The following is a 23,756-nucleotide window of genomic DNA, read 5'->3' on the forward strand; positions in this document are numbered from 1 at the left end:
CAGTGAATGTGTTGATTTTAAAATGCATTGTATTTTATATCTGCATCTGCCACAAGTGGACCATCATCATAAGAGTAGGTGTAAAATGTTGATTCCAATACAAGAGAAACTTTATGTTCTCTGCATTTCTGTGGAAAAAACATGTCAACAAATATAGGTATCAGCACTGGCAACTGGCCAAAATGAGTTAGAAAATATCGGTATATCAAATATTGGGGGAAAAAAATGATAGCATATAATATTTAATAAAGCAGGTTTGCATACCACTTCATATTAATCATTTCACTTTTAACCATAACCATAGCTCAGAGTTCATGGCTCCAACACCAGATCTGAACCCAACTGAGCAACACAATTTTGGATCAAAGTCTCATAGGGCTGTGTCAAATACTTTGAAGTTCTCAAGATTCATTCATGACATTTACATTCAAATTCTTTATCAACATTTGAATGCTGCACATACATGCTGTTCATACCCAGTTTATCTGCGCAGTTACAGGTAAAGACTAGCCGTCATTACTTATATTAGCAATATAACATTTTATAAATGATATAATGGAGGCGGGTGTGTTTCCCTTGTATCCATCTCCCTGTCTCTCCCTCTCTCTCTCCAGGCTAATGGTTTCAGGCTCGGCTGCTCTCCCTCTCCCCACTCTGCAGCGCTGGGAGGAGATTACAGGACACACACTGCTAGAACGCTACGGCATGACAGAGATCGGCATGGCTCTCTCCAACCCTCTTAAGGGCCAGCGCATCCCAGGTACACACGTTTTACTGACTGGATGCACTTCTAACACTCACCCATACACGCACACACACATACTTGTTCTCAGTATGGAGAAACAGGTATAAGACAAAACCGGTGAAAGTAAAATATATATAAACTAAAGTCACGCTTATACTTGTATCAGAGCTGTTTACTCTAACTCCTTCACTCGAGTGTGTAACAATCATGTCATGTGACCTCAGAAATCAAAACTCTAACAGCATTCAGACAGTTAAAGACACAGATGTTGGTCTTTTTCCAAGTAAACTGGTGAGATCACAAGCCATCTGCTGGATCAACTGCAGGAAATGAAACCAGCACGAAACAGCTATTAAAAAAAATGTTTGACATCTGATAATCAGCAGTCACTCCAGCTTAAAACCTTTTTAATAAAAAACAAACCAAGGACAATATATCCTTGTATGCTCTTAACTGGTATGAACATCGTTAAAGCTAAATTACAGTTCCAAACCAAATGTGAATGTGGATGTTATTTGATTTTAAAATGCAAGTCTGAAATTTGTTATCAAAGGCTTTGAGGAAAAAAAAGAACATCAACGTTACCTCCATTGTCTGTTGTTGCTGTGAAGTAATTAAGCCCTACATGTAGGTGTCATTACTTTTCAAAATTTGCCAGCTTATGATTATCAATCAGCAAACTTGCAATTTGTGATTTCTTTCACTATAATCACATTAAATTGGGTTTTTAAAAAAATAAAACAAAAAAATAATGTCCTTGAAACATGGTTAGGGAGTGGAGCTTAATTAAAATGAAAATGACTTCATGAAGCAGAAATTTGGGGATTTTGCTTTCAGTTCTCTTCCAAAGTTGAATTTATTGTGAAGCAGCTGCTGATAGCAGATCCCATTAAGTGTGGTTTTGCTTATTTGTTGGTGAAATCTGATGGTTGTCTATTAAAACAGGATCAGATTTGATTTAATTCTTCTGGACATCTAGATCTTAGACCAGTGATATTCAACATATGGCCCAGTAGCATGCTGGGTAACGTCCCGACCATTTTAGAAAATAAATGGTTGCACGCTGGGAGTTTTTTTGTACTTTGAATGTTAATAAGTTGCCAGAGTACACAAAAAAAACATCAACAGAGCTTGTAGATTAAAAAATCAACAACAAAGTGCTGAGTGAGGATCCCCTGAACCCAGACAAAGGTCAGAGCTAATTATTTATATATTAATTATTAATGTTTGTTTATCAACTGACCCCTGGCCTCCTGTCATTTTGCAAAAGTGGCCCCTGGGCAAAACAAGTTAAATGTCCATGTATAAAGACAGGTTCAGACTACAAGTGCTTTAAAATCTTAATCAGTTTTGAAATGGGGCTGCATCGCACACAGAAGGAGAAACACCACAGATGTTCTTCTCTCCAATCTCAAACATGTGCTCAATACGTAATACCAAAATAATGGGGCACCACACCCTGCTGGATTTTATTAAGATTTTTGTGCCAGAGGGAAAAGGAATACAGCACCTCACATGTCCTCTCGGGGAAGCAGATGTAAAAAAAAATGCAGACTGACGTGGTGCGACTCTGCCACAAGTGCGCTATGAATAACCCAGCGGTATACTGTATATAAGTAGCATGCCTGATTACCAGTCCAGCTCCAAAAATGTAGTTGTGGCGGCCTATGATTTAGTTGTGGCGGCCCCCCACAGATAAGTGAATGTGTGGGAAACCTTGTCAGAATCTACAATGTCATGGGATAAAGGAGTACAGCATTATAAAAGTGCAACATTTTACTGAAACTACATTATTGCCTGGCTTTACAAACGAGATGCCACTAGAGTAATGTCTCGTTTAATTCAGCCACCTTTTCCAGATTTTTCTACACTTTCAACCAAAGAAGCCAAACTTTTGGTGTGGCCACACACTTAGTATATACCTCTTGTTTATCACATCTCTCAAATATCTCTGATTTCGCTCTGCCTCCCTCCCCAGTTTGATTCAGCACTTCAGATTCATGTGCTGTGTTTTGATCGTAGGCAGTTTTCTCTGGTGTGATGTCAGGTAAAACCCCATGATCCCAACGACACCTCCCTCACACATGCAGAAACAAAAGCAAGACCTGGAAATGAGGTCAGACGAGTGGTGGTTTCTTTCTTCTCCTGTCTTCTCCTGTCCTCCCCCCTTCCCCTCTCTTCCCACCTTCTCCTTCCCTTCCTGTTCCCCAGCCAACTTTTCCTCTTACAGGTAAAGCTAATTAGCTTGCAAGTGGATTGGGTAATCCTCTGTCTGCTGTTTTGTTGGGGTATTGTTTTGTTTTGTTTGTCAGGTAATGTTTGGCATAAACTGAGCAGGCTGTGTTTGATTCCTCTCTGGTGATTATTAAGGATGGCTGTGGTTCTATTGATGTTTCCACTGCAGCACAGAGGAGGACGTGTGTACGTCTGCGTGCATGTGTGTACGTGTGAGTGTTTGCAGACATGAGCTCGTGCCTGTTTGACTCAGTGTGTTCTTGTCTTGTCTTTAAGTAGGTTAAAACGGATCAATAGCAACCACAGGAAACACTCTCAGAAGAGTAGTGGAGTGGAGTCGCCCTCTCTCACCCTCTCTTACACACACTCTTACTTTCTTTTCTTTCTTCCCTCTGCCAACTAAGTAGCGGACAAGTCAGCTCTTGATATACTTATTGATAGCAATTGTATTAATAGTGGTTTATTGTACACTGCCTGGCCAAAAAAAAGTCGCCACCTGGATTTAACTAAGCAAATAGGTACGAGCCTCCTATTGGATAATTACTGCATGGGCGATTATCTTTCAGCTGGCAACAAGTTATTTAACCCCAACTGATGCAATGAGTTGCTTCTCATTTCCTAAACAACCATGTCGAAAGACACATCCCGTGGTCGTGGAAAAGATGTTAGTCTGTTTGAGAAGGGTCAAATCATTGGCATGCATCAAGCAGAGAAAACATCTAAGGAGATTGCTGAAACTACTAAAATTGGGTTAAGAACTGTCCAATGCATTATTAAGAACTGGAAGGATAGTGGGGACCCATCGTCTTCGAGCAAGAAATGTGGCCAGAAAAAAATCCTGAATGATCGTGATCGGCGATCACTTAAACGTTTGGTGAGATCAAATCGAAGAAAAACAACAGTAGAACTCAGGGCTATGTTTAATAGTGAAAGTAAGAGCATTTCCACACGCACAATGCGAAGGGAACTCAAGGGATTGGGACTGAACAGCTGTGTAGCCTTAAGAAAACCACTAATCAGTGAGGTTAACCGGAAAAAAAGGCTTCAATTTGCTAGGGAGCATAAAGATTGGACTCTGGAGCAATGGAAGAAGGTCATGTGGTCTGATGAGTCCAGATTTACCCTGTTCCAGAGTGATGGGCGCATCAGGGTAAGAAGAGAGGCAGATGAAGTGATGCACCCATCATGCCTAGTGCCTACTGTACAAGCCTGTGGGGGCAGTGTTATGATCTGGGGTTGCTGCAGTTGGTCAGGTCTAGGTTCAGCAACAGTATGTGCTCAAAGAATGAGGTCAGCTGACTACCTGAATATACTGAATGACCAGGTTATTCCATCAATGGATTTTTTCTTCCCTGATGGCACGGGCATATTCCAAGATGACAATGCCAGGATTCATCGGGCTCAAATTGTGAAAGACTGGTTCAGGGAGCATGAGACATCATTTTCACACATGGATTGGCCACCACAGAGTCCAGACCTTAACCCCATTGAGAATCTTTGGGATGTGCTGGAGAAGGCTTTGCGCAGCAGTCAGACTCTACCATCATCAATGCAAGATCTTGGTGAAAAATTAATGCAACACTGGATGGAAATAAATCTTGTGACATTGCAGAAGGTTATCGAAACAATGCCACAGCGAATGTGTGCCGTAATCAAAGCTAAAGGCGGTCCAACGAAATATTAGACTGTATGACCTTTTTTTTTGGTGGTGACTTTTTTTTTGGCCAGGCAGTGTATTTAGGGCATGTAAATGGCCTGATTTTGTTGTATTTTACACTTTTGGAGCATTACATATTAACAGCAGTGTGGCTTTTTAGGTCATATTGCCCTTCTTGAGATGTAAATATGTGAGATTAGTGCTTTCCATCTATCTCAACTATGTCACTCTGCTACCATTTTCATCTTTCTTAATCTTTTTCACTATTCTTTTCAGCCTTGTCTTCGTATTTACTGACATAAGAGATCTTGTTTTCCTCCTAATGTTATCCACTCTTTTATGAACTTCTCGGAGAAATGACTGTAGGACAATCCTGTCTGGACCTTTGTATTTCTTTCTCCACACAGACCTTTTCCCACCCAGCATGTAGCATTTATACGCTGCCTGTTCTCTACAAAATGGCACTCAATCTTGTTGAATCATCAAGAGCCGAATGCTACAAAGTCTCCGAGATTTCTACAGCTCCTGACGTGAGAGGAGAAAAATGATGAAAGAGGGCGTAGACGGGGAGAAAGATTCCTTGAGTTGAACCGTAAATGGATTTCTGAGACTTTGTCATTGAGGGAGAAGAGTCTGTTTTTGTCATTTTGTAGATGGCAGTGTTTTTGCTGGACAAGGTGAAGAACTCGAGGAAGATTGCTCTGTCTACGCCTTTTCACTTGATCAGAAGAAAAGTGGATGGGAGGCTTTCTTTTGTTTGGGTTTTGTAATCTCTGACATACCAGGCTTGTTTTAAGGATAATCCAGTCCCTTTAGACCCTCAGTATCAGATTTTTAATTGTTTTAGACACCCTTCCAATTGCTTAAAACTGGGCTTGGAGTATCATTTTTTTTCATATCCTCCAGACATTTCTCAGGGGTATACGTGATATGACAATATTTGTTTAAAAAAAAGAAAGCTGAATGTCCACACCTGAAGCCGAAGTCAAAAGACTACCATCATAAAGAAGGTGGAGACACAATATGATTTAAATTTGGGATAACAGTGCACATTTTCAAACTGTCTCCAGGAAGACATTCATTGTGTTGCACTCAGATGTTCACATAAGAAGTGAAGAGGTAGTTGTTTAACAATCGCAAAAATAAATAAATTCTGGCTATTTTCGTACCTCTGGCCAATCATGGCATAAATTGGGTGTGAATGTTGGAATTGTCGGGTTTGGAAAGGTAAAGAAACATTCAAACACAGCCCTACCAATCCTAGTCGGAAAGGTGTTGGAGGGGGGAGCTTTTGAAGCTATACAACTGTCTGACAAGCAGTTTTGATGAAGCATACTGGCAGCTTAACCCTACTGAAATGTCCTTGAGCAAAACAGTGAATGTCCTCTAGCTGTAGCTGATCCTGATCCACTCTATCCTCCAGAGCCATCTCATGCTGTAGGTCTAAATTAACCTTGTTTGCACCATCCACAGCAGTTCAGGATGCACTGATCATTATAACTTGGCTGGATTCAGCTTGTCTAACCTTCTGACTCAAGCTTGTTTTTTCATCTGTTTGTCTACTGAGAAGCAGTCTAGTTACCTCTGTGGTCAGTTGGTTTTCCCTGCTGGATTGAGTGTAGGGGATGGTCTGTGATGGACATTGCCAATCAGGGCTGGAGTGGATTAGATCAATATGAAGTAAGTGATCTCTCTTTAATCAGGAACTGACCTGCTCTTTATTGGGAGAGCAGTGGTCTGTGAAATGGCATAATAGCCTTAAGGCAGGCATGTGCATGCGTGTGCGCACCAGCACACACACACACACACACACACACACACACACACACACACAACGACCACTGAGACATTCTCTGTGCATTCTGAGCACTCGCTTTGCTATAATTACTTAACTCAGGAGGTCACACTTGCACACATAGATGGAAGCTGCAGGTGATGTCAGTACATGTGGGGATTTTCAATTTGTAACACTTTTTTAAGTATTTCTTAATAATAATTTCACTTAACATTACTGCAGCTCACAGTTACGAATAGTCTTGACATCAGCTCTTATTGTATTTCATAATTTGGCAGCTCAGTTATAACAATTTTATGCAGCTGTGCTGCAATAAAAAGCCTTGTCAAGCACTCAGCGGTAGTTTGGACTGAAGGACTGAATTCTACTGTGGAGTCAGAAACGGCATAAAACATAAAAGAGAGATTGTTATTTAAGGAAAGGTTGTGGAGTATTACTGGCATTGTGTGTGTTGGAGGGAGGTGTTGATGTGAATTTTTGATTGACTTAAATGAGCAGTGTGTAGAATTTAGGAAGACCTATTGGCAGAATTGGAATATAATGTACCAGGTATATGTCTTTCTTTAGTGTATAGTCACATTGTCATATTTCATTATTAATTTCAAGAACATACAATTACAGCAAAATAAGTGTTATAGTTTGTAGTTCACTCTCAAATATTCAGTAAAAATGGAACAAAAATTATCTCTCAGTTCAGTAACTCAGAATGAGATTCATATTCTGTATAGATCATAAATATTACTTAAAAAATTACACATCTAAACAGTTGGCAAATACAAAATTGCATTGTCTTCAATCTATAAAAATTACATATATATATAAATGACTGAGTTGTTTTCTCCACCTGGACCTGTATGCGCTATTATTTCTCCTCTACTCTTGACTACGACTCAGATCCACCCTTCGCTTTTCCAAAGCTCCACCCTCCCCTCCAAATACGGTCACTTCTGGCTCCAATATCAAAGATCAAAACTGAATTCCACAAACCAATAGATGATGTTATTGTGGCTACGGTTATCAGTTTTATATTGCTAGCTCGCCGCTAGATGCCACGTAATCCTTCATGCTGCTTCGTTAATGCCTTTGTTGCTGCAATTTGTTGTCATTTTGAGAAGACTTTTGATAGATCACAATGTCCTGGAGTATATTCTTAGCCTAGTATCTGTTTTTAAGAGTTCTCTTATTTGGAGTTTACTCGATGTCAGAGAAAACAGCTGCATCAGGCATTGCCTCAGAAATCCCCATTACTGTCCCAGTAAGCTGACTTGTGGTGACTGAGACGAATGGCTTTCAGTTTAGTGTTTTACAAGCTCAGCAAACCATTTAGTGACCAGTTATGCCCTGCGGACGGAGGTTAATGCCATCATGGAAGAGAGCACTCCCACTGTAGTTGAAATCCTGCACCAAAGGTTCATGACAATCACTCCACTGGTTATTGCTCATATTGCTCAAGTGTTCAACTCTTTTAAAAGGGACAAAAATCATCCCATCTTGCTTTCGATAGTCTACCGTCACTTTTTACTCAAGTGTTTTTTTGTCTGTGTTTATGCTTGATTTTTGACAGGGGCTGTAGGGTTGCCACTTCCAAGTGTGGAAGTCAGGATTGTCATGAATAACTCAACCAACACCACGATTGTGGAGGGCAGCCACCGCAAGACTCAGGTAATCAATGAAAGAACATGTTATAAGACAATTTTTCTGCAGACAGTAGATAGAAAACAAATGTATTGTAGTCAGGATACAGATAGTGAGTGCGTCTTTTCCAGAAACAAATATAACATATGGGTTTTTCTATTTTTTTCAGTATATATTATGAAGGGAAATACAGTATTTTGCCCTCATAACTCTGCATGCAAGTTAGATCCAGTTTAGCATGTGTTGTCCTGCTTTTCTTGGCGAGTACATCACTCAGCATTAAGTGGATAGTCATTTACTGTAAGTGTTATTCTGGCTACTTTAAACTGCACTCAACTCTTTTAAACGGTGTGCTATCTCTGTCTTGTCCTGTCTCTCTGTGAATGTATTTCAGGTACGTTCAGGTCTGGAGGGGAAAGAAGGGGAGCTCCTAGTTCGAGGTGCGTCTGTCTTCAAGGAGTATTGGAACAAACCTCAAGAGACCAGAGAGTCTTTCACTGATGATGGCTGGTTCAGAACAGGTACCAAAACCTTCCTGTCTTCTTATATTCCCACTTCACTTACACTGCAGCAGTGTACATGCACACACGTGCGTTTCTGTGGAGGGAGTAAATTCTGCCTCTAATTGCATCTACATGAGTTGTACTGTCAAAGAGATTCACAGGAGGACGAAAGATGTCAAAAGATTTCTTCGTCTCTTCAGCAGACTGCACTTTCAGGGCTTGATTTGAAACACTTAAAAACCAGAGGTCTAGTCCAGAAAGCACACTCGCACACACATCGAAATTGAATATGTGTGTACTAAATTTGTGTGTGCACATTTTGGGGGGCTATGAGGGAGTGATAAATGGACTATGTGTGTTTTTGGTGCTGCAGGGCATTTTTCCTCCTAAGTGGTTGTGACTGCTCTGGGTCTTGAGAAACCAAGTATTGCTCTCTCGCTCTTCCTCTCCCTCTCTCTCTTTAGCGTGTGTGGCAGCACACGGGGAAGCTGTCATCAGAGGCTCTCTCTCCCTGCAGCCCAGAAATTCAGTTTCAGCCCCCCCACCCCCCCAAAAAAGCAGCTCTGCTTTACTACAAAGCCACCAGGAGAAAGGTGTTAGGTTGGCTTGGGGGAGAGTGAAGGGAGGCTGGGGGATGCAGGATGGAGGGCAGAAGCAATTGGTGCTTTTGATTGTCATGTAGACAACAAGAAATAAGAGCTGGAAGCAAAAGAGAGAATCAGCTGTAAAGGATGGCATGTAAGGATCCAGAGAGAGTGGGGATGCATAAGGTAGAGATGGGAAGCTGCTGGTGGTGGTGAGGTAGGAGGGTGAAAAGAAGCAAGGAAGGAGCGAGTGATGGAGAGCGATGCAGAGCGAGTCAGTGGGAGAGCAGGGCAGAGTGTGTTTAATTGGCTTTGCAGGCTGGAAGGACAGAGATCCAGAGCACAGCACGCTGCTGTCACACTCCATTACAGCCACTGGCCACATAATGAGAGCCCGCGCAATCAGCTCCCCACAGACCAGTCCCTCAAGCCACATACACACACACAAACACGCACACACACAGATACACACACACCGTGAACTACTCAATAGGAAGCTATCACACACATTCCTTGCCCACCCACCTGCCTCTGTTCTGTGATGCCAGCTTAAACACATGCCCATATGTAGAGGTGTGGAGCTTTTTTTGGGCATCCAAGGTACAGGAAGTGAAAGTTAAGATTATTTTTTGCTTAGATAATTTTTAGTGGCAGCTGGAGCACTTGTTATTGTAGTATTTAGAGCCATCTATTATACTAAAATAACAGAAAAAACATTTCAAGGGGCAACTTCCTGGGCTGAAAAATGAAGCCAACAAGGAAGTGCCAAAATCTGTAGTTCCTCTAATTGCCACTTGAGGCTGGCTCCAAAAGTAAGTAAATCCCCATTAAAACCCCATGTTAAAATGCTTAACTTTACAGCACAAATAAACATGCTTACAGCCTGGTAAAAAAATAGGGTCTCTGTGCAAGGTTGAATTTTTATGTAACTCACACATTGTTATTAAGGCTTAAGGGTGTGGATGCTTTGAGTGACACGCTGTCTGTGAGGTGTCACCAGTAGGCGTTTTTAGACCAAACAGTTCTGGGGACTCCCTGAGAGGAACTGTTCACTCGGGAACTCCTGTAAAAACTTTGTACCCTCAAGGACTTTTTTACTGTTTGCATTTGCATTGTTAATAGAAACACTGAAGTGACGTCCTGTAAGAATTTACAGTTAAGCTAATCCTACTTCACAACTCTACATACACAGTGCGATGCATACAGTTGATTTATGGATAGGCACATGCTTGTGTCGACAGTTAACTCCCACACAAGCTACTCTTGTCGACACTCAGAAGCCTGCCGTTTCCACACAAACTCTGTTGGTGTGGATATCTGGGGGGAGAAGTGTTAGATGGAGGCTCCTTGCACTTAACCCTCTCCTTAGCTTCCTAGCTTCCCTCTCACTCTCTTGCTCTTTTTACCCTCACACCTGCTCCCTGTTTCACACTCCATCTCTCCAACACTCTGTCTCATCCTCACTCCATCTCTGACTTGCTAACTCTTGCTGATCTCTTGTCACCTTCCCACAGAGCTTTCTGTATCTCACTTTTTCTACATCCTCCAGGATTTGACCTCCAGGTCACTGAGGAAAAATGGTGTTCAGCACTGGACTGCTTTTCAGGGATCTGACTGAGATGTACTTTATTTGGACTTGGGCTGTCAAACTCAACGTGTTACATATTTGACTTAAAAAGATGCAGTAAGATAGGTGAAACAAGTCATTGAAAATCAACAAGAGAAAATGCAAATGATTGTAAGCTTGCACCTCGGCCAAGTATAAAAACACTTTGCAATATTTTTGACCTTTTTTTTTTTTTTAATTTCTAGCATTTCAACTATGGGCATTTTTATGTATGAATTGAGAGGGCACTTTAAACATCAACAGGTTGATTGTAATGCACTTAAAGGGAACCCATTATGCTTTTTTTGAGGCTCACACTTGTGTTTTGGGTTTCTATTAGAGCATGTTTACATGCTTTAGTGTTAAAATAACACTTTATTTTTCTCATGTTGTCTGTGCTACAAGACCTGTATTCAGCCTGTGTCTGAAAAACTCTTGTTTTTGTTTCAGCACCTTTCTGTTCAAGCCCCCACCAGAAAAAAATCCCAGTCTGCTCTGACTGGGTCTTCAGTATCATAGCCATTGGAGGGAATGACTGTAACGGAGAACAGCAGCACATTCTGCTGTGAAAAATAACCAGTTAAAGCTTTTAAACCAACATCTCTATGACATGTTCCAGCAGCAATACGATCAAAATTGTGAAGAAATTAACAACATCAGCAACCAAGATTACATGTTTCCCTGATGTTAGCATGTTGCTACATGTAGCAGTGCACACTAGGTAATGTAAACACAGGTCGCCTGCAGTAGATGACCATTTTAAGGATTACATTGTGAGCAGACATCATGTTGCTTCCAAAGTAGAAAAAAAAATTTCCTCTTGAAATCAGTCTGAATACTTTAAGAATTACATAATTACTTGAAATTTTGGTCACATTTGATTTGAATCTCTGAAAATATAACATTATATGTATGACATAAAATAAGAGAAGCATAATAGGTCCCCTTTAATGCTGCAGAAAGTTGTGTTCCTCCCTGTTACCCAAAGCTAAAAGCTAAATATTATTATTCATGGCTTAAAAACTCATTTTTTTAAACCAGCCAAGAGAACTGCATTGAGATGAAATACAAAAAAATTACAAATAAAAATCTATTGTAGTTGAAAATATTTGCACTGCATGGCTGACACAGAGTGGAAAATGACATCTGAGAAGAAAATAAAGCTTCGAGGGGAGACTGGCAGGCCAATAGGAAGAGGAGACAAAGGAAGAGAGGAGAAAAGTGGAGTGTAAAGAGTGGAGAAGGAGCGCGAGAGTTTAGATCAATAAGTTCTCAGCTGGCCAGAGGTGTCCTCTCTAGTGCGAGCGGGTGCTGTGTAGCATGACTGGCAGCTCTATAGGGAAGCTGTCACCTTCTCCTGAGCACACTCTTTCCACTCATCTTCACAAACATCTCAGAGCACATTGATCCCCTCTTGCCTTTTTCAACCCTCTTTTTCTGTCCAGAGAATATGAGTTCAGCTCATGTTGACAGGACTGCAAGGGCTTTTGTTGCTGGTTGTTGATGTTCACGTGTAAACACAACAAGCTGAAGGCAGAGCGAGCAGTAAACTAAAATTAGTGCTGCAGATTTGGGGTTAGTCGGTACCTACCAACCAAAGAGAGCCTGGTACTCCACCCAGAATGAATTAGGATGTTCTGAAATAAACCATAAATAAATGTATGAATACATAAATTAATAAGGACTTGTGGGAAGAGAGGGAAGCTCAGGCATTAGCGATTTAGCGGAAGCTGTGTTTGGGGGCTAACTATTAACCCTGCCTTATCTGATGTTTAATTATTTATTTGATTAACTTGGAGAGACTCTCAGCTCAGAGGCAGAAAAGTTAACAAGGGAGTGAAATTTTTGTCGTTTTACCTCAGTTTTACACTCTTAATTGCTTATTCCCACAGAACCTACTTAAGTGGGCCAACTCAAACGTGTAAGAGGCAGAATTAGCAAGAAATGTGGCAAAATATTTAGTATCAAGTTGAGATTTTGTTGCAACTAAATTGATTTCCGAGGACTTTAAGATGCAGCCGCAAGGCTTTTATTACAGCTTACATTATGAATTTACTGTACGGTGCTGCAGAAAACATTTCAGTCTCAAAAAGACTGATTTGACAAAGCATAGTTGTTAAAACAGATAATGAGAATGTGTTTGTGCGTAATTGTTAAAGGGTGTGTGTTTGTCTGTCTGTGTCTGCTTGTGTGCGACTGAGAGAGATGTAACCCCAGCTGTAAAGGTGAGCTTCAGGTCTGCAGGGTAAATTTTCCACAGACAAAACACAAGTGTGGCTCATATCCTGCAGAGCCATCACTAGTCATTTGTGCATCGCGTTTTGCTCCCAGCTCTGCTCTTCTCTTCCCTGCCTCCGTCCCTCTCTGTGTTTCCAATGTCATATTTCACCCCAAGTCACATTGTGTCCTCCTAACTCCAATGTCAGAGCTCGCTGTGGGATGCACCAACACCCCCGCGCTCACAGCACTTTGTTCAAACCAGCCGTCCCTGTAACATTTACAGCCAAGGTGTCAACACTCGGTGGTCTGGATTTTCTTAACACTGGTTGCAGGTAAATGTAGTTAAACACTGCTACATGTGAGCCACTAAACTCAAAGAGAGTTTGGCAAACTGATTGATCAGCTAACACTTTATACTCTAAACACTTCTCATCAGTGTGATATATCCAGAACACCTTGAGGGAATTTCTCAAAATTTGACACAAAGGTCAGCTTGGACTCATTGAAGAACTGATTAGATTTGGAAGGTCAAAGGTCACAATCATTGTGACTTTGCCTCTGTCTGATTTTTGTAAATACAATATCTCAAGAACACCTTGACAGATATTTCTCAAATTTTGCAAAAAAAATAAAACATCCTCTTGGACACAGTGATGAGCTGATTACAATTTGGTGATCTAAGTTTAAAGTCACCATGACCTTGCATCTGCCTCATTCTCAGAAATATCTTACAGTGGTATCTCTTCAAAATTTGGCGCAAAAGTCCACTTGGACTCAGTGATGAACTGATTAGACTTGATGGTCAAAGGTCAAAATCACTTTGACCTCAAAAAAAAACTTGTTTACTTAGGAATTTATACTCATACAAAATTTCACACAAATGACTTATAGGATAAAAATATGAACTGACGTTTTTTACTTTTTACTGTGATGTGACAAATTCAGAACACATTATTTATCACTTTACATGGACTTAAAGAGTCTGGACAGACATGGATGTAAAGTGCAACTTCACTGGTTCGTGGAGGCACACAAACGGAAAGAGACGGGAGATACTGTGATTTCAAAAGTGCCAAAAAGAAAAACTAATCTGAAATCTGGTTTGTTCATTGTTGGTGCTTTATAATCAACGACTGGTTGCTGGAGTTGATGTGTCTTAGTTAGCTATCAGATTTGTGTGACTCGGTGCAGAGAGGGAGCATGTAAACGGCAGTTAAGTAGTTTGCTTGATGAATATAACAGATCTGAGACAGACATCAATCCTCAAGTTCAGCTTGTTATCTGCTGGTGGAGAGGCAGCCCAGCAAGGAATATAATCAGCAACGCCAATATAAAGCAATTCAAGCTCCTTTAATTGCATTATATTAAACAAATTAGATCACTCATCCAAGTGCAAAGTGCTTTCTTGTACGATATTAATTACTAAAAAAAGAGCTGTGACAAAAGTTAAGGATGATAAATAATGTCAGAGCTGAGATTTCACTGCTTGGCTGTCTGTTATTTATCCTCATTAACTCTTCCATCTAGGCATTGGGGCTTTAATGTGGAACATTAATATTCATATATGCTAAGTGTTTACAGTCAGTCTGAGAAGAGGCACGACTCACATCTCGGCCTCTCTTGTCTTTGTGCAGATTGTGCAGACTCTCCTCTCCACAGTGATGAAGGACACTCAGCTTTAACCTACTGTGTGAGAGTTTAGGTTGTGGTGAAAGACTGTGACTCCACTTGTACCTTCTCGCCGAAGAGAAGCAGCTCCTCATCGGGCACACTGTAAACACTTTAGTAATGCTAGTGCAGAGACATGTATAAACACGACATGGCTGTCAAATAGTATCTCTGAAAAGGAAAAACACTTTCAGGCTTTGGTTGATGATGGTAATTTTTGCTACTATTCAAAAGATTTTAAAAGTTTGCATTACCATGCCTATGTGTCTGCAGAGATGGTTTACACAAGACCACACTATAGCTTCAGTGCACTTATTAAATAAATTAAAATGCATGTATCACCGACACAGCTTATGCAACCTCGACATGAGCTAAGTGGTCAGCTCGAAGCAGTTTTTCTGCCTTTCTGGATTGAGTGATGATTGTCGGTAGTGAAGTTTATAAAGTAGCAGGTCAAAGAGAGGCTGGCTAGAGAAGTGTAGCATGTTGGCTACACAGTATGAGGATCACCTTAAACATTAGAGTGGAACCTGGATTTACAGCACTTAAACAACGAGTTGATAAATGGAGCCTAAGAAGTGTAAATCAATCACTGTGCTATATACTTTTTTAAAGTTTATTTTGAGAGATGGATTGGAAATCGTTGCTATGGTGGGACTATAAAACCCTCAAAATGTTTTATGTGATATTACATTGACTTTACGTCAACATTGTAGCAATGGCAATGCAGAAGTGTACTTAAGGCTGAAAAATACATTTTTTCAGGCAATAAAGAATTTTTGAACCTTCAATTGCTGTGAAAAAAAAGCTAATGAAGGTTTCACATGGCAATAAGAAGTTAGTACTACATTCATCCCAAAAAGGAAATCTATGGAAATGATGGAAATATAAAAATTCGGTATATAGGCCCTTTGGTCATGTAACACCATTTTCAAAAGTATTTGCATCTTTTTATTTGCTTAGATTTATGAAAAAGCATCTCTCCTGCAGTGAAATACTCCTTTAAAATTTCAAATAATTCATGTGTGGTGATAAGTAAATGTGGATTTTTATAATATAGTAGCCCTTATATAATAAATACTTTGTACTTTTCACCACCTGCATGGGTGTCTGGAATTAGATGTTGAAGCCACACTGTACCCATGCATGAAAGAGTGTTTCATCCTTTCTGTTGCGGTCTGAGTTTATCTTTAGTGATAAAATAATGTGACTGTTGACATGTTTTCATTATATCACTCAAAGTGTGCACTCTGCAAAAGGCTTCATGCTAGCCAAATCTTCAGGGTTGAGTGGTGTGTGCACACAAAATACAAGTCCATGGTACTTAGCTCGAGGTCAGGCTAGAATCAAATTCACTCACACAGACTCAAAACAGTTATTTCTATCTATTTCTATTTCTATCTATTTACAGCAAAAATTAGGTCGAGAGGTCCTACTGACAAACCAATAGATGACTTCTGTCTCCTCCGCATAACAAAAAAATAAATAAATTGTTATTGTGTGTTTTTAGTAGCCTCTCTCCGTCCCAGACACCTCCAGCAGCGACGCTAGGGGCAGGCAGGCTGAAGTGTTTTTGTGATGTTGGCCTTTGTCATATGTCACACTCTGCCCTTTTCTTTCACACACTTTCCGTCCAGGCAAAGCAGCATGTCCCGACTATTTGTGTGTGTCAGTGTTGTTTTTGAATAGTTATGTGGACCAATGCCTCGACAATTACATTTCCGCCAAGGCACATCAAATCAATGACAGCAATGAATGATTTGGGGAAAGCTCTGAAAATACCCCATAGCTACTTTTGAATCTTGTCGAATCATACTTCACATTTTCCGAGGCAACAGAAATGGTACCATCATGTGGAGCCCCCATGCTGCTTCCCTGCCGGCTCTGAGAGTTTGATGAGTGGGTACTCAGGGAGAGAGGCAAACAGTTTGTTTGACGGGTAAAGAGCCGACAGCCTGGTGCAGCCGTGAGGGATCATACCTGCATCACATGTAGTCTTGTAGTTAAATATCAAATAGACTTTGCATGATCAAAAATGTCTTAATGGTGCAGTGTGTAGGAGGGATATATTGGCAGAAATAGAATATAACTAGTATGTCTTCATGAGTTCATAATCACTTGAAAGTAATAATCGTTGTGTTATGTTTACCTTAGAATGAGTTGTTTTCTATTAAGTTAAAGAGAAGGTCCTTGAATTGAGTCTGCAATGTTGCACCGCCATGTTTATACAGTAGCCCAGAACAGACAAAAAAAACACTTGCTCCGTATAGGGCCATCCTCAAATTTTTGTCGGCCACAGTAGTTAACAGCCCTTTAGGGAAGAACAGTGTCAGAAAAACTTTTGATGTGTTACTGCTTTATTCAGTGACTGGGTCAATTTGTTTTGGAGCATAGGAGAATAATTCAGCTCCTGGTGAAAATCTCCTGAGTCTGGATCTTAAGTTTAGAAGAAAAAAAAAGGTGAGCACATTTTTGCAGGTGCTTGGCCAGTGGCCGGTGTCAAACTGTGTCGGAGAAACGGACAAATGTGTATGTAAAACAGCTTTATTCAGTATTTTTCACCAGTTTTGATAACCTGATCTATTTGTTTAGGAGAGAAGGAGACCTCTGCAGATAATTTGGCTCCCAGTAAAAGCCACCTAAACAAAAAAAAACTGAAGGAATTCCAGCAGAGAGAAGTTTCAGTTGGTTGCAGTCTTCACTGCTAGATACCACTAAATCCCCTAAATCTCCCTAAATCTTACACACTGAACCCTTTATTTTGGCAATTAGTATATATTTTGTCTTTTTTTGCTATTTGAATTTTAGTAACATATTCCCTATAAAGTAAAATATATCGCTTTTACATGAAGTTTAGATGCCACATTTTTTCTAATGTATTTTCAGAGTTACCTTTATACTACTGCTCCCCTGTCACTGCACACAGACAGTTCACACTGTTTGCCTCCTCTTTCTTTTTTTTTGGTTTCTTCAACATAATATGCTTGGTTTACCATTAAAACTGTCAGAAATGTCAATTTTTTTGAGTCTGCAGGAATGAAGGCCAATCACTAGAGTTCTGCTAAAATGTTAAAATGTCACACTAACAGAAATTCTTCTCAAGGCAATTTTGTGTCACTCTGAAAAAATGCTGTAGCTGGACTTTATAAAAAAAAAACTGTTGATAACACACTTCTCTGCACAATGTTTTTTTTCCTGTTAAGAAAATGATAATTAACGGCTTGAAATAATTTAGAGTTAATTTTCTGAAATTTAAATTACAACAGGATGAAGTTTTCTGCAGCGCCAGCTAATGTCATTTTCTTGTTTTCTGAAAGACATGATGGAAGTTTCCCTGCCCTCCATCCTCCAGTTAAAGTCTTGATCTGTTTTTATTTCTTTTTTTTCCACACTGTGTGCCTTCACTTTCTTTAATGCCTCAGAATGAGATGAAAGCCCAGTGCAATTAGGCTTCTTATCGTTTTAATTAAGAAAGCCATTCGGCCATATCTGCCTCCGACGCCATAACACATAATGGCAGAGAGTCTCTGATGCCTGAAGTAGTGTTTGTGTGCGTGTGTGTGTGTCTATGTGTGTGTGTATATGTATGAACTGTGTATATGTGTACAAGCTTGTGTGTATGTGTGCGTCCTAGTAACACAGTTCCCAACAATCTCTCTCCCTCCCTTCTTTCCTCTTTTATCAGTCCGTGTTCTCCAATCGCTATTCCCACTTGTGCCTCTCTCCAAACATGCTGTTCTTTCCCTCGTTATTTCCTCCTCCTCAAACAGACAAGGTCAAAGAGTCCTGTATAAGCACTTCAAACTCAATTCAAGTATGTTGTCTGAGTGTTTCTTTTCAACCCTTTTGTCCAACAGTGCCACATTAATGCCGCTCCCTACCCCTACGCTTAAACATTTGCAGCCGAATGGACGAATTTTATGGTATTTTATTAGTTTTGGCTCACGCATACACACAGGACACACTAACAGCTTATCAATGTGCATGTAAAAACTGCTCTTTTTCTCCATATCTGTTTGCATAAGATAAAAGCTGTAACCAAATTATTTCTGCAGTTTGTTTCCTTTTCCCCTGATTCAATAGAGGAGGAGAATCGGGGAAACTGTAACTACCCCGTTAGTGGTGTTAAAACCCAACCAAGCTCTTCTTCTCCCTCCCTCTGCTCTTTCCTCCTCTCCCTCCATCCTCCCCCCTCCTCCCCTGTTACCCTGGCCTATCAGTGCGGAGCAGTGGTCTGTGAAGAAATTCCCAATATCTAAATTTACACACTGTATCAATCTTGTTTAATAGACTGGAAAGCTTATAGCCGCCGTGGCAAGCCGGCAGAGAGGGCAGCGGTGATAAATTGTCGGTGTGCAGGCGACAGCCGCCCGTGATGTATAATGAAATATTTATGATTTATCCCAGCTAATAAACTGAAATGAAGTGCGTGATGTATGGGAACAGATGGGCCCTCTATTGATGCTGAAGCGGAGAGGCAAGAGGGGGAAGAAGAGACAGGAAAGATAGGTGGAGAGAAGGAAACGGGAGATGTGATGAGAGATGCTCCAGAGGAAAAAATGGAGGGCAAGGATGGAACAAAAAAAAATAGTTGTGTGTGTTTGGCTGACACTGAAAAAGTGGATGAAAATATAAGATGGATAGAGGGATACAGGGTTAGAGTAGAGAACAAATGAGATTAAATGATGGAGTAGAGGACAAACGGAAGATGGCAGTCAAAACAGACCACCATCAAAATACAATTCTTCTCCTAAAATGCTTCATCGTGTTGATTCCTGGTGAGGCAGAGCCAGTCTTTTTCTGTTATTGATTCCATATTTCAGGGTCAGGCTTTGTCCTGCTGTAGTGTTTGCTAACATGCACAGTTTCACATGGTGAGAATGATCCCAGCAGCAGGGCAGCACCTGGGACCAGGGTGAAGAAATGAGTCCAGAGTCTCTCAGTGTGACCCACCCGCCTAAAAAATGACGGAATGTCTCAACATTTGGGAAGTACAAAGATCGATACCGCAGTAAATAAGTGTAATACACAAAACGTGAAACTTTTTCTTTAATGACCAACCAACAAAAGCTTTTCAATTAATTTTCTCATTATTTTATTACCTTTAGTAGTGAATAACTGTTGAATTATAATTTCTCTAAATCCCATCTCACTGTGGTCTTAATGCTTCTCCATGTGCCAGCTATTGAATTCTCGTAGAAAATCCAGTGTATGAATCCCTTTATTTTCATTTATTTTAAATTGTTTAAGAAAAAAATACAAAAAAATAGTCTGAAGAATGTCAATGTTCATACTACTTAGAGTAAAGTGTACGCACCAAATAGGCTGAGTACTTTGCAGCAGCCTTTGTTTGATTCCAGGTCCCGGCTGGTGCATATCATCTCCCCCTTTCTCTCACAACTTTCCTGTCGATCCCTGGACCCCAGAAAGATTAGCTTTAGAGCACAGCTAACGGGGATGCTTACAAATAAACACAGAAACAAATCTACAGCTGTCCTTTCATTAAAGGCAAAGACGTCCAAAAGATAATCTTTGAAAAAAGATCATATTTACATGCTTCAATTTTCGAAAAACACTGTCTGTGTTATAACAATGCTGTTCATTCACCATCTGTCTGAGACGCTCCGTTTTAGCACCTGTCTCTTTAAGGCCCCCTCAAATAAAAGCCCAGTCTGCTCTGATTGGTCAGATGTTCGGGGTCTTTCATATCTTAGTGTCTCTGCACCATCATTGCAGCCAGGGAATGACTCTGTTGAAGAATAGCGTCACTCTCTACAGTGAAAAATCACTAATAAAAGCTTCATAAAAGCTTCTAAACTAAAATCTTCACAACAGGAAATGTCCCAGCAGGAATATGATCTGAATTCAGGGAGAAAGTAGCGTTGGTAGCCAAGATTATACATTTCCCTGACATCCCCGACATGTTATTATGTAGCTTTATGTGGCAGTGTTGGCTACCTATTGTAAACATGTGCAGTAGCACGCCTGGAGCAGATTACCAAGTATGGAAATTAGTCATGAGCTGAAGTCAGCTTGTCTCAGAAGTAAAAAAAAAACAAAAAAAACATCTGAGACAGAACACTGAGGTTTTTACTTAAAGAAATTACTTTTACATACATTTACCTGATTTTTTAAAACTTCGTCCGTTTTTAATATAAACATCTGATATTGTTACATAATATACATGAAAGCAAAAGCATAATAGCCCCCCATTATCCATATCCACATATCCATCCCCTCTCAGTCCCAGCTGTGGAAGTACCACCTGTAATAATCCAAAATGACACCTTCCTGTTCCTCTCTCTCACTCCTTCCCTCCTCTGTCCATTTTTCTCCCCCTGTCTCTCTCCACTCATCCATACTGACCCATTTCCTCTGCTCGTCATCCCCAGGCCCAGCTGAGCCCCTCATCCCGCATACTGTACTCATCCTCCCCCACACCTGTCCCCCAGACACCTATCTGTGTGTGTCTGGAGGATGATTTGGGGGGATCCTAAACACTCATCCATCCACTGCGCTCCGACTTTCTTACTTTCTGTAATAAACACACATGCGTGCTTACACCACACGCACTCACGCACGCACGCATGCACGCACGCATGTGTCTTGTATTCCACCAAGATTTTCTTGACAAACTCAAAAGTTGTTGCTACAAGAAAGAATTCATAACAATTATTGCAAATTAGGTTCTCTTGCAGCTCAGATTATAATTCAAGTAATGAAAGAAAATACAGTAAATTAAGAGAAAATTTAAGAGAGTGTTTGTGCTGCATTTTGGTATTGTTTGCCAGATTTTCAGTTGGTCCATTTCGGGCTTTGGTTGAACTAAAATATTCCAAAAACTATTGGCTTGATTGCTGTGAAGAGTGGTGCCAATACCTATGGTGAATGATGATTCATCCGAATTATGAATTCTAATTATTTTGGTTATTCTCTGAGCTATTGTGTAGCACCACCTGTGAAGATATTAACATTTAACTCAAATTGTGTCTAAATACACAGCCGCTAGCATGGCTGTTGACTTTTCATCTTGTTCAAAAATACAAAATAAACACCAATCAATTTGCATATTTTTTTTAAATCAATCTATCTGATTTTGAACCTACTCATAAAAAAAGATATTATTCTAAATAATTTGTACTGTCTTTCTCCTTGTATGGACACACCTTTTAGGAGACACAGCAGTTTATAAAGATGGTGTCTATTGGATCAGGGGCCGCACCAGTGTCGACATCATCAAAAGTGGTGGCTACAAGATCAGTGCACTGGAGGTGGAGCGTCAGCTACTGGCTCATCCAGACATTATAGGTGAGAGTGATGGACTGTGATGAATTTTTCATTGTTTTGGGGTGGTATTATATCGAATTAAAGTTCATGTGAATTTTGAGGTTGTTTATATCAGTATTAGTTCAACAGAAAATTCGGACTTGGTGTGCAAAGATCTAAATACTTAAGGACTTCACTGCAAGATGACAGAATTTGAGCAGTTGAAACTTCATAACAGTACATCTGATTTTGTGTGATTTTTAATGTTGCAGATGTGGCTGTGATTGGGGCCCCAGATGCCACTTGGGGTCAGAAAGTCACTGCAGTGGTGCAGCTGAAGAATAGCCAGAGTATGACCCTTACAGACCTGAAGAACTGGGCAAGGTACTGTGACTTTCAGCTCAATAATCTGCCCGTTGGTTATCTCGCTATCTAATGAAATTTCAATGTTCTGTTAATACATGGTTTCAGAATAATGCAAAATACATGCTACAGTTTGATAAAAGATTATCAACTGACCTTTATGGCCTTGTTGTGAAAAGCATAGTAGTTGTGCACGTCCAAAAATTGTTTAATCCAGAAAAATGATAGCAATAATCAACATAAAAAAGGTATGCACACTGTAGCAATTTATTAGCACATCCTCAACTTATGTTTTAAGCTGAATGCTCCTCTTTAGGCTTTTCATGTTCTTTATCACCATGGCGATGGTCAAAATGCTAAATTTTCAGGCTTAAAAATGAGAGTCCACAAAGCTTTGGTTGATATCAAGGTGGCTACATCCATTCTCTTTATAAAGCCTGGGGTTCAGATAGTTAACAGCACTGCATAAAAAATACCGTCCATTAACTTCCTGCAAACAGACAAAGGATCGCCCAGCAAAAAAAATTCAAACTGGCTCAACTTTTGAAGCAATGCAAGTTCATGTACCTGGTAAAAGTAGAGTGTATAATTACTTTGTAAAAGTCTTTCACATAGTTTTATAAACTTTGCTGCAGCAGGTGGTCTCCAACCTGCACCACCAGCGAAGACTGTGACCTGAATAACTTACAACCAATCCACCATCCAGAATTCACGAAAAACAAAACACTGAAAGAGCACCGTATCCCATTATTGGAAAGAAGTGCTGACCCTGCCTCGGTTGAATCTTACTGAGCTGATTCAAGAGGACAATTTCCACCACTCTTTGTCAGTCTTGTGGTAAACAAATGAAGGCTCCTAATGCAGACTCTGCAGTTCAGCACACACGTCCCCAGTGACCGGCCCCCAAAGTCCTCAGATCAATAGGAAGGGATGTGAGAGAAAGAGAGGCCAGAGATGGACTAATGAGGAGATGAAAAAGAGGAAGATGTGGAGGAAGCGAACAAATGATTGTTACGGAGGGCTTTGTCTTACGTGCAAACAGTTTTTTTTCCTGCCCTTTCTAAATGTCAGTAGTTTATTTTGTCTAACGCAGACAGTTGGTGGTGACATGCAGCCCTCCACTTTGGAGTGACTGAAGGCACAAACACTCCTTTTTTTATTTTCTTCCTCTTTTACTCACCCACTACTGTCTAATTCATTTGTCTACTTTTTTCCTCACTTTTATACCATCTTTCTTGTCTCTTACACGATCTTTCTACTGCCACATCTCTGAGTTCTGTACGAGTGCATTTTGTAGGTGCATGTGTGTGTCATGGCTGTGGTCTCCATATGGTGTGGGGGTTTTAGATCCTACTGCTGTGGCCTGCTGGTCCAGCATGGTGGATTACTACTGCTGCTTGTGACCCAGGTTAACACACACACACACAAACACACTCTTACACACACACACAGTGTTTGCAGCCAGGGGTGCTGCCAGCG

At 40.4% G+C, this 23,756-nt stretch overlaps 1 protein-coding gene across 3 annotated transcripts in view; it reads left to right on the top strand.

Moving 5' to 3' along the window:
* The window catches only part of acsf3 (acyl-CoA synthetase family member 3), a 37,474-nt gene that overhangs the window by 12,443 nt on the left and 1,275 nt on the right, over positions 1-23,756 (top strand). The window contains exons 5-9 of one of the 3 annotated variants that reach the window (XM_042495370.2): positions 615-760; positions 7,997-8,094; positions 8,462-8,588; positions 21,822-21,956; positions 22,187-22,298. In XM_042495370.2, coding sequence (XP_042351304.1) covers positions 615-760; positions 7,997-8,094; positions 8,462-8,588; positions 21,822-21,956; positions 22,187-22,298 — 618 coding nt within the window. Of the gene's footprint in view, positions 1-614; positions 761-7,996; positions 8,095-8,461; positions 8,589-14,614; positions 15,707-18,333; positions 18,654-21,821; positions 21,957-22,186; positions 22,299-23,756 lie in introns of those variants that run through there. The other 2 variants (XM_088076788.1, XM_088076793.1) reach the window with 2 other exon arrangements.

This window comes from Plectropomus leopardus, chromosome 1 (genome assembly GCF_026936395.1).
Source record: "Plectropomus leopardus strain MGB_pleo_1.0 chromosome 1, ASM2693639v1, whole genome shotgun sequence".
Taxonomy (NCBI): Eukaryota; Metazoa; Chordata; class Actinopteri; order Perciformes; family Serranidae; genus Plectropomus; species Plectropomus leopardus.